The sequence below is a fragment of the Helianthus annuus genome, chromosome 14 (assembly GCF_002127325.2).
Source record: "Helianthus annuus cultivar XRQ/B chromosome 14, HanXRQr2.0-SUNRISE, whole genome shotgun sequence".
Taxonomy (NCBI): domain Eukaryota; kingdom Viridiplantae; phylum Streptophyta; class Magnoliopsida; order Asterales; family Asteraceae; genus Helianthus; species Helianthus annuus.
In genome coordinates, this window is record NC_035446.2 from 137,462,899 (window position 1) to 137,475,503 (window position 12,605).

The following is a 12,605-nucleotide window of genomic DNA, read 5'->3' on the forward strand; positions in this document are numbered from 1 at the left end:
AGTTCGCACGCACTTGTAACCGCCTCTTGCTCGACCTCCTCATCGGTCGAGTCACCCTTGTCCGCTAAAAAAATTTTGTAGTAATAATTTGTAATGGACGACGAAGAGGTAGGGGAATCCATTTTTTATAGAAAAGAGTGTGTAAAAAATGGGTGAAGGTTGTTTAAAAATTTGATGTTTGTATAAAATGGGTGAAGGTGATGGTATTTATATAAAAGTTAAATTAAAAAAAAGAATCTAGCCGTTGCATCATGACCGTTGCCAACGGTCATTGGTCCGTTGCCAACGGTCATTGGTCCGTTGCCAACGGTCATTGGTCCGTTGCCAACGGTCATTGGTCAATCAAAAACATCAACCGGCGTGAATTAAAGAACGCCTCGGGCATTTTTTTGGAAAACAACGCCCTGGGGGCGGTCTCCTAGGCGTTTTGGGGCGTGGATTTGTGAAAAAAAAACCCCAAATTTTTGGCCACTACTGGTGGTCTTAATCTGATTAGTGTACACGTTTGCTTTTTGTTGGGGTTCGATCAGTTATGTTGGTTTCCAAGTGCAAACCCAAGAGTTTTCAATTTGGGCTTGGGCTGGGGTTGTTAATGTGTTTGGGCTGGGATGTAAGAATTAAGATGTTAGTGATTTGGGGCTTAGGCATAGAAGATATATACGTTTGCCTGTTGCATCCCTGACTCTTTCGATCGATTTTGTTTAAGGTTGAGTTGGAATGGCAGAGCTTGCAGTTGATGTAGTTGAGGATATCTTGGTGCGATTGGATGTGGAAGATCTAATCCGATGCAAGAGCGTGTGTAAGTTATGGTATTCTTTTATATCCTGTTCTCGTTTTGTTAAAGCTCACTTGAAACATGCTTACAACAATGATCCAGAACTCGGGGGCATAGAAGGATCGCTCTGTCTTCCATTCTATCCATAGATAACAATTGTGTCTGCAAGTATACTCATATTGTTGGTTCCTGTAATGGCCTAGTATGTGTTTCTCCTTTGGATTTTGAATTGGTAGTAACCAATCCTTTGACTAGAGAGGAAAAGAAACTCCTGACCCCGCCCTTTCGGCCTAATTTGGACAAATTTTCATTGATGAGAGAAATAGTATGTTGGGGTGTTGGTTATGATTTCTCTACAGATTATTACAAGGTTATAGCAGGCTTCAGGGAAACTCCCTCAAGAAAACTGACGGTATTCTATGCGCTAACACTGAAATCAAATCTTTGGAAAGTTATTGGAGAAGTCAAGTATAGGTGTATTGATGGTTTTAATGGCGTCTTATGTGGTGGGGCGCTTCATTGGTTTATGAGTGATAAATATAAGAGAGTAATTCTTTCTTTAGATTTATCTACCCAAGAGTTTAAAGAAATTCCCCAACTCGCGGATGAAGAATATGTGAATGATGTCGATGACATCGAATGCTTTCTCGGTGTAATAGAAGAATATCTATGCATATACTGGGATCGTTTCCTTTTATCTAGTAAAACATGGGTGATGAAAAACAATACGTGGGAATTATATAATAATGATCATTGTGAGACCAAGTATGATGTTTCGCACTCTTTATTGGTGTTACGAAAGAGGAATAGCTATGTATACACTCTTGGAGATGGTAAATGTGTGCCTTCTGCGGGGCCCTATGTTCGTGCTAGTATCTTTGTCGAGAGCCTTGTATCTCCCCATCCCCATAGTAAAAACTATGAGGGGCAAAAGTGGAACATGAATAAGGTTCGATCTAAATGTCTTTTCTTCATATACATGCGTGTTTATATGCTTGTGGTGCCTGCGAGCTTGTGGGAAGGTAATGCAAGTGTTATAAGTGGTGCCAAGGGCAACAAAAGAAAAAAACAAGAGGAGAAAAAGGATGAATGAAAAGAAAAAGGAAAAGATGAAAGAAAAGGAACGCTATGAGAAACAAATGAACTACTGTGAGCAAACAATCGAAAAAGCAATTAGTGTTGTTAAGGAAAGTATGATGTGGAGAAGGAAGAAACCAACAATGCGGAGTTTTTTGAAACAGGTTTCCCACATCATCTCAGATGTCGAGGTATATTGTTTTTTTAAATCTATAAGTATTATTGCATCTTTTCAACAGTTTATTGCAACACACACACACACACACATACACCTTACTGCACTCTTCTACAAATAAGAATTACTGCATTCTTCTAACTGAATTTGTAACACCTCGAAATTTTGTGTCCAATAAAGTATTGACACGTGTCATGAGTTTACACGTGGCATTATAAAATAAATAAAGGACTAAAGTTGACAAACCTTGAAAGTATGTAAATTCGAGGGTTATAAATGTCAACAAAGGGTAAATATACTGTATAGTAACCCTAAACGATGCTCGTACCTTCGAACGAATAAATCATGGATCGTACGGAGCGAAACGCGGAAGAAAGTGAGGGATTACAAGCTACAGGGGTTAACTGTGTCAACATGTTTAATTATACCTCTGAGTGACCCTTTGACGAACCCGAGGCTTTGTAACAGTAAAATATACTCACTAGAATGCACTATATAAATTTCGCGAAGTTTCGTTTTAAAACGAGAAAGTTATGATCAAATTCGTATGCGAGGGGTTAAAAGCGTCAACAATAAAAGTTAAGGCTTTTCGGATGAGAATTAAACTAACCAGGGACTTGACAGTGCGGGTAAATGGCACGAGGCCCTTAATTGTAATTAACCGAGGGCCAAATCGCAAAGTTACCCCTTCGAACCCGAAAGGTCAGGTTAATGATTACGAAAGATTCGGTTAATCATTGCAAAAGATTTAAAAATCTTGAAAATCAAGTCTAATGCGGGCCGCGTTAAGATTAAGGTTGAGTTGATGCGGGCCGCGAGCCACCTGCAGATACGTTTCCTGACATACAGATTCATGCGGCCCGCGTACAAGTTGCATGAATCTAATGCGGGCCGCGTGAGAGTCCCAGATGCAGAATTCTTGGACATACTTGCTGTTTGAAGTTGTGAACGATCAAAAGGGCAATAAATGAAGCATGGGCGCCCTCTATAAAAGCCAATGCATTATGCATAAGTGAAACACACCTCAAAACTTACCTTCTGATCATTCCTGGAGCTCTCAAGCTTTCTTCTAACATCCTAAGTCGTGCACCAAGCTTCTGTAAGTATGCCAACCCTTTTATGGCTTAGTTTTTGCTTAGTTTAGCCTAAAAGTCAATCCGTCGTAATTAACGATTGACTTTGCGATAAATCACGAATGGTCCAGTGGTTTGTCGAATCAAAGATAGTTATATGATGGTAATCATGTGGGCATTAAACCCCTAAAAGGGCACCCTCTGATTCCCACTCTAACTAGTTCAAATATCGAGTCAAACGTGCTTAGAAAAAGTCAACAGAAATGTCATTTTGCGATTTCTTGCATAATCTGTAATGTAGATGATATGTAACCTGTTTGAACACTCATAAAACATGATAATAAGTTTATAAACTAGTCTAAGCTTGTTTGATCCGACCATTTTCTGTTTAGACCCGGTTCGGAGCCGAAAGTCGCAAAAGTTTGACTTTTGCATTGACTTCAGTTCTGACCCGTTAAAGTTTGATTTAGATATGCCTTAGGACTCTCTTAGGACCAGGTTACATGATGGTATAAACCTCTGTGACCGGTTCGTTGTTTGTCCAAGTCTTTTACACATTTCCGTTAAATGCTTAAAAGTTGACCGTAACGCCCTTTTCAAATTAAAACGAGAATTTCGGACACGTGAACGGATCATAACCTTGGTTACTGATTTCTAAGCATGTCCCTAAAATTTCACGTCAATCCGAGGTCCAGAATAGGAGTTATGCTAAATAGCGCAAATTGCGAAACTTTAGTAATTAATTAGCGCAATTAGCATAACGCCTATCTAAACCCGGATTTCGACACCAAACCTTTTACTCACTGATGTAAAATAATATTTTGGGATTTTTAAAGATTTTTTTAATTATTTTTAACCTGCTCATAACCTGCGGTTATGGCAACGGTTCGGTAAATACCGAATATACCCTTTTCGGCCATAACTTGAGTTCTACAAGGTCTTTTGACCCGATTCCAGTTGCCACTGATTTTAAATAATAAATAAAGTATTTTAGACTTTATAAACTGTTCGGGAAACTCATATTTCCTGTAGAGCTCAGAAACCTCTTTTATAATCTTTAAAAAGACCGAAATACCCCTACGGGGCATATTACGAACTTAAACTCGTTACGGGCATTATGGAAGGTATCCTACAGATAACACAACCTCTTTAAAGCATAGTGACTTAGGAAAACAGTGTAGGACTTTTACAGTTACCCGTTGCGCCTTTCGCGCGCACGGTTCGGCTCATGTAACTAGTTTACATGAATTAGCCGATACGGGTCAAACCATATTGTTTTGACCCCAAAATACAGAGTGTGATTATTATACCCCTATAAAACAAGTCTTCAAACTTGTTGGGTCAAAAATCACATTCCATTCCCGGTTTTCGCCTTTCACGCGATTAAACCGTATCTATCCTTTGAAACTGACCGGTCTAGGCTACGGCCAATATAAAGACCCGTTAGGATTCTAATAGGTTATTTTAAAACCTTCGTTCCAGAATAGGAGACCAGTAAAAGCTATCTGTGATTTATTCAATTAAGGATTATACTTGCAAAGGTAAATACTTTTAACTTATTTTCCGTTATACGGGCTTGGGTTACGGTATCTAAAATACCGCTTGGTCGGGCAATTGACCCCAACTCATTTGTAGTTGGGTATTATCAATGTGACCCGTTTAAAAACTTGTTTTGTTGGCTTAACGCCTTTGGGGGCTTAATGACCATGTCCCGGATATCCTTGGCAGCATTTACGAATGGCCACGACCTTGACATCCCGGTGTAGGCGTACACCCGGCATTATGTTTATAACTATAAAAGTGTAGCCGTTGGTTACCCGCCACGGTTTTATGCTATGTGGTGTGTCTATTAAACTTTAACCCGACACGACTCGGGCGACCGAACGCATAGTAACATGTAATTCTTTACAAGATTTGATTATAAATTATCCCAAGTTATAAAGAGTTTGTGCCTTGAGCATTTAAACCAATTTTATTAAACATTTTACAAAAGTGTCGGTTGAATGTATTTACCAGTGTAAACTGACGTATTTTCCCAAAAAGACTAAATGCAGGTACTATGCATAATTGGCTGGGATTTCTCCTTTGCATCATTAGAAGTCTCGCAAGCTTAAGATGCCTGAAGTCTGTTGAACAATATTTTGTTATTATATTTGATCCCCTATGGATTATTATTTCAACAATGGTGATACATTGATATACACGTTGAAATATATTATCTTTATGCTTCCGCTGTGCATTCATATATTGTGTGGTTTGACTATAATGTTGCCAACTACGTCACGGTAATCCCCCACCGGGCCCACCGGTGAGACACGTGGAAATCGGGGTGTGACAGAATTTTCTCCTTTTTTTAATTCTACAAACTTTTAGTAATCAAAACGTATGATTTAATATTTTCAGGAAGTGTCGCAGAAAGCCGCAGTTGGGTAAAAAAAAAGGAAATGGGAGTGCAGTTCAAAACTGTTGGGATTCAAGCACAGTTGCAGCGGAACTATGAGATTTGTTTGAATCGGTATTCATGTTTGAACAGGAATTATGTAGAAACCATAGGAAACAAGGGGTATTCGAATAGAATGAGTGGACAATTCTAAGAAACAGAATGTGTCTTGATACCGGAAGAAGTTGCCGGATATCATACATATATACATGAATATTTGGCGGTTTTGTTTGACGGGAATAACTGCCATTGCAGTTTAAATCATACCCGCTTATCACCCATATAAGTTATCATACAAATCGAATACATATAAGTTATAATACTTAGACATAAATAGCATAATTAAGTTTAATTATCAGTCTAACACAACTCCCTTAAACTTGATTATGCTTTGCAGCATACATCAAGACACTCCTATTTGCTTCATCAACTGCCTTCCTCGCTTGATTGAAGTCGAACCTGCGTCTTTTCTGCTGCATCTTCATCACACCTTCCCAATCATTTCCGGCGAAGAGGGCATAATGTTGATAAGCTTCTTCATCTCGTACATCACCATCACTCCTCCTCCTTTCATGGCTGATCTCCGATGGACCTTCATCGCATCCGATCACCTGTTTGTCGATCACTTTTTCCTGCACTCCCTTATAGTAGTAAACCAACACATCTAGGTACACAACATAAACAATTCTCATGAACTCGACGTCATGATACTCGTACCCCATGTCTTTCGCAATCACCGGCCATAGATTGTCATTTGTGACACTCCGGTAGCCACCATCACGTTCTACCACCATATATAAACCCAGTAAATCCACCCTCCTATTATCTGATGCGAATGGTGGGATAGGCCTTGAAGAGATTCCCAGTTTGACATTTAAAAACCATGTCACCATCTCTTCAAACTTTCCCTCCAATTCATGTTTGTATTTAAATACAAACTCTCTGTCGTCTATCATATCTAACAAGGACTTGCAGTCGGCGAAATCATGAAACTCCATTGTTGGACCGTGTGCGACCCTAAACAGTTAGTAAAAGGCAGTTCATCTTCGTTTGCAGGGGCGGAATCAAAGTAAACAAAATCACACAACTTTATCCTTTCAATTTCCTTTCTATTACTGCTTTCTGAGTCAAATACAATAATTCTGACAAAAATCCGGCAGCACCTCGACTCTAATTCCGCTCCAACCGCTACGAATGAAAACACAACACACATATTTATAGTATGTCTGATTCCACTTGAAATGGTTCAAGCGGAACCCCATGATGTGTTCACTCTCGAGCGAAATCAACAAGAACACTTGGAGCGGAATCACCTACTTGACATCTTGGAGCGGAATTACATCATAACCTGATTCCGCTTGAAATGACTTCTTGTCATTTCGAGCGGAATTACAATCTAAATCCACTTTTTATATTTCCAAGCTCCAATCTAACCTATCTAGACCTAAGACTCGATAAAGACGCGGTTAACAGACATTCAGTGCACCAACAGACTCCCCCTTGGATGTTGACGAAGTCTTCGGCGTCGAGTCTTCAGTCTTGGTCTCTTTCCAAATTTGTCTACTTCACAGGTTCAGGAACTCAACCTAGCTCCATCTTCAATCTCCCATTTGACTGTTAATCCAGACACCCCCTTTCACAGACTCCCCCTCTCAACATGCTTGGATCTAGGATCTTGATCTGGTTCAAACTTTGACTTTTTGCTGCCACGGGGATGATGAAGTCCATAACCTATTACTCAATCAATAACATTACAATCTATCTTTTCACAATAACAATAACTCAATAATCTATCAGTTTAGAAATCCACTCAAGTATTCAGGTTCAAGTTAATGACCCTGATTACTCAATTAATCTACCAAGTCCAATTTAATGACCTTGGTTGATCTTTGACAAATCAAACTGATTCAATTTTTCAAACAATTTCTGAAAATAACAAGTTTCAAGTTAATGAACTTGTTTTTGACTTTTCAAGACTCAGATTTTTATCAGGATTAGCTCTTCTCATACTCCAGTCCAGAAACTCCCTGCATCTGCTCCATCATTGAGAATCCAACGATCAACTCTCCACTTTGGTTTGTCGGAAAATAAAGCAAAAATGAAAAATCTTTTTGGATTTTAATAAAGTCTCTAAACTAGGAAATAAAATACAGAAACTTAAATTGCAAAATGTAAAGAAAGTAAACTATTTACAAACATATTTTTGGAGAGCGTGTTAGGGAATCATATCAGTTATTAAACAAGCTACTAGTACCGTTAAGCTTTAATTCATACTCAGAATTAAACAATTCACGTAGATTGTCGATATACTGATCCACTTTAAATTCTCACACAAATTTCAATTTATTCAGGATATAGATTAGGTGAATTATGAACTTAACTCATTCATGTGTCCCACCTCTTGAATATACTCCCGTATCTAGAATCCCAATATTCAATCTTACAGGTGAGTATACCACAGATGATATCTGTAGGGGGTTAGATGCGAGGGTCGTGAGAGCTCAGGTCGATACTTCCGTATACGCAGAGAGATGACGGCTTCGTCTTTTCGGTGTGTCCCCTTTAGAGGATCTTTTGTTTCAACAGCAATGATTATCAATTTTATTGTTTAATCAGTTTGCTGAGGGCGATGCTATGTTTCAAGCATTTGCAGAAAGTATTATTCGGGAACTAGGTCAGAACTTCCATTCAGCAGAAGTCCCGGAATAATACCCCAGATATCACTGAGTATAAAGACCTAATATTTCAGAAAGAGGGACCTTTCAAACGAGATTTCAGGGGTTACCTATATATCCAAGTAGTGTTCCCCACGAAATAAGTTTAGTTTGAATTTTATGTTTATATCCCAAACAAACTTACTAAATGCGTAAAAACCTATTGACACATCATCAGTGAGACTGTTTAATGCTTTATACTTTACAAATCTTTAGCATACAGTAACTGTCAAACCGATGTACTATCATTTTCCCTATTTCACACAAGCTCTTTTTTAGTTTTCTAATGTTTTTGGATTTTTGAAATTTTATCATGTTTTTGTATTTTTGAATTTTTTACTGTTATACATATTTTCTGAAAAATATATCTACTCCCCCTAAATACCAAAACAAGTAAAAAATCGACAAACCATTGCAGATTGTTTCTCATCATCATCTACAAGCTTCATACCATTTAATTTCGAAAGAAATTTAAAACATGTTTTATCAAAAGCTTTGGTATGTAAATCAGCTTTCTGATTGTCAGTGTGGATTTTCTCAATTCGAATCAACTTCTTCTCGGAGCAATCTCGAATGAAGTGATGTCGAATTTCTATATGTTTAGTTTTAGCGTGATGTACTGGATTTTTTGTTATATTTATAGCGGCCTCATTATCAACAAAAAGAGGTGTGTTAAGAAACTGCAAACCGTAATCGCGCATCTGTTGCTGTATCCACAGGATCTGAGAGCAGCAACTGCTAGCAGATACGTACCCCGCTTCACATGTGGATAGCGCCACAGAAGTTTGTTTCTTACACTGCCAGGTGACCAACCGAGGTCCAAAGAACTGGCAACCTGCTGTTGTTGATTTTGCGTTGACTTTGCAGCATCCGAAATCCGAATCGGAATACCCTTCGAGCGTAAAGTCGCCTTTTCAACGATACCACAACCCCAATGAAGGAGTTCCTTTCAGGTAGTGAAATATCCTTTTCACAATAATCATGTGCGAAGCTCTCGGGTTAGATTGAAATCTTGCTGCGAGGCACGTTGGGTACATAATATCAGGTCTTGAAGCAGTTAAGTACATTAACGAACCGATCATGGAGTGATAAAGCGTCTCATCAACCCTGTCTCCGGTGAGATCTGGATGTATCCCATGATTCGTCGCTAGTGGGGTTGAAGCCGGAGTAGAATCTGACATCCCAAACTTCTCTAGAATATCATGAACGTACTTCGTCTGGTGAATGAAAATTCCCTCAGGTAGTTGTTCAACTTGAAGTCCCAAAAAGAATTTCATCTCCCCCATCGATGACATTTCGAATTTCTGCTTCATAACTGATTCAAAATCTTTGCACAGTTTCTCATTTGTTGACCCAAAAATTATGTCGTCCACATAAATTTGTACGATCAGAAGATGACCGTCGACCTCTTTAGTGAAGAGAGTGGCATCCACTTTCCCGCGAATAAAGCTGTTGGCTAGTAGGTGTTGAGACAAAGTCTCGTACCAGGCTCGCGGGGCCTGGTGTAAACCATATAACGCTTTGTCCAGCAGATAAACCTTGTTTTTGTGGATTGGGTCGGTGAAGCCAGGTGGCTGTCCGACATAAACTTCCTCTTTAACCTTCCCATAAAGAAACGCCGATTTTACATCTAGCTGATATACTTTGAAATTTTTCCATGATGCAAATGCCAGGAAGATTCTGATCGCTTCTAGTCGAGCCATAGGAGCATAAACTTCTGTAAAATCGATTCCCTCCTGCTGACTAAAGCCCTGAACTACGAGTCGAGCCTTGTTACGTACAACAACTCCACGATTATCTCTTTTACACTTAAACACCCATTTTGTGTTTATCTTCCTATGACCTTCCGGTAAATCTACCAGCTTCCACACTCCTAATTTCTCAAATTGACTCAATTCTTCTTGCATCGCATTGACCCAAGAATCTTCAGTAAGCGCCTCTTTGTAAGTTCGTGGTTCGATCTGCGAAATAAAACAACTTAATGAAAATTCAGTTTGTAAAGGTGCTACTGTAGAATAAAAACATGTAAGCCCTTGGTCAATTTGACGTCTAGTGCGAACGCCTGCTTGTAGTTCTCCAATGATCAGCTCCTTTGGATGGTATGAAAGAGTTCGTGGCATAACTTCGCCTGGAACATCTACCTCGCCCTCCAGATTAGTAACATTCTGATTTGCACCATGTTCACTGACTGGGTTTGTTTGACTTGAAATCTGGATCTGCTCCCCCTCAGAATCTGAATCTCCACGATCAAATACTGGCATGTTCTCAGAATCTTGATTATCATTCTCTGTCGTCTGATTACCAGGAGCAACTTCATCTAGTTGGACATCGTCATGTTCGCCAGCATTACTTGGACCAGCTTCATCATCATTCGAAGTTTCCCGTGGTCGGCTAAAATACTCGGTTGGGAACCTTTGCTGCGACTCGTACTCTCGCAAAATATCCAACTCATCAAAGAAATCTTCTTCTTCTTCTGATTCTTTCATCATGTCAAACGAATCCCACAACTTGTCATGATTGTAACGCCATGAATCTCCAGGATTCTGCGGCGGCATTGTATAACCTTGACATTCAACATTTGCATGTTCAATAATCCGCTTCAAACTTGGAACGAAGACACGTCGTAATGGACTTGCATAACCAATGAATATCCCTTCAATACTCTTCGCACCAAATTTTCCAAAAGGTTCTAGAACTGTACAGGGTGCCCCGAACGGTTCTAAATACTTCAGGTTGGGCTTGCGGTTATTGATCAGCTCGAAACAAGTTTTGTTGAACTTCTTGACAGTGAGAACTCTGTTGAGAGTATAGCATGCGGCGGGAACTGCTTCTGCCCAAAAATTTATTGGAAGTTTTGAATCTGCAAGCATTGTTCTAGCCGTCTCGATTGGCATCCTGTTTTTGCGTTCTGCGACTCCATTCTGCTGTGGAGTGTACAGAGCACTAAACTCATGCAATATACCTCTTTCGTCACAAAATTCTTCCATCTTGTTGTTCTTGAATTCAGTACCATTATCACTTCTGATCCTTTTGATACGCCTTAGGTACAGATTCTCAATCTTTTTGAACAACGCCATCAAACTGTCAAACGTTTCATCTTTCGTCTTCAAGAATGATACCCACGAAAATCTGGAATAATCATCAGTAACGACCAGACAATAGTAATCTCCTGTAATACTTTTGACATTCACAGGACCAAACAAATCCATGTGAAGTCTTTCCAAAGGTCTTGAAACTGAATTAACTTGCTTTTTAGGGTGTGACTTTTTCTTCTGCTTGCCTTTAACACAGCTAATGCACTCCCCTTCCAGATGAAAACCTTTGATGTGAACACCCAAAAATAAATCATTATGCACCAAATGATTCATTTTTCTAAGATGTATATGCCCCATCTTGCGGTGCCACAATCTCGATTCTTTCTCAGTTGCTCTGGACACAAAACAATGAGCCTGACCCGTGGTAGTAGTAGCTACACTCATGTCCAACACGTACAGATCATTGACTCTTGGTGCCCGCATGATAATCCATTCTTCAGGGATAACAAATCCTGGCTTCAAGATCAAACATTCTTTGTCAGTGAAATGAGTGGTATACATCCTGTCACATATCTGCGAGATACTCAGCAAATTGTTCTCCAGCTCAGCAATGTAATTAACTCTTTCAAACGTCACAATCCCATTGGATAACGTTCCTTCACCAATAATTCGACCACCTTGGTTCCTTGCAAATCCTACATAACCTCCATTGATATTCCTAACATCGTACAACAATGCAGTCTTCCCTGTCATATGTCTAGAAGCTCCACTATCCATGATCCATCTCGAAACGAGTCTTGGAAGATCCTGCACATAGCACAAATTGATTTAAAAATTTCAATAAGGATGCCGATTCATGCTTCGCGATCAAGGAAGCTCCGGCAAGTCAGGTTTTCATTCAACGAAGAATATATCCACCCAAGCCTGACCAGCCTTGGGTGTTACCTTGTTGTTTTTAGCTTTCCCAATTTGTTTCTTAAAATTTTTAGCTTGAAATGGTGGAAAGTTTGTATCATCCACAATTGGAACTAAATTCACCACCTTTTTCTCTTGTGAAGTTGAAGTTTGTTTCTCTGTTTTAGGCTTCCAAATTTGTTGAGATGAAGCAACCCGTTTGTAAAATTTTTCAGTTTTAGTTACCATATTCTTTACGGGTTCAGTTTTGATCTTGGTAATTTGGTTATTCAAAACCTTTTTCTCAACAAACATTGGTGCTTTTCCCTTCACATCATCTTTCTTCTTTTGAGTCTTTACAAATTCAGTCTTAGGCTTCAAGTTGGTACACTTTCGTGCAATATGACCAACTTGATTACATC

At 39.3% G+C, this 12,605-nt stretch overlaps 1 protein-coding gene across 1 annotated transcript; it reads left to right on the forward strand.

The window, feature by feature from the left end:
• The first annotated feature begins 1,088 nt into the window (after nt 1–1,088).
• LOC118486561 lies at nt 1,089–1,868 on the forward strand. Its single transcript, XM_035983094.1, has one exon. It carries the CDS (start codon nt 1,089–1,091, stop codon nt 1,866–1,868), a length of 780 nt encoding a protein of 259 aa, XP_035838987.1.
• The last annotated feature ends 10,737 nt before the right edge of the window (nt 1,869–12,605 follow it).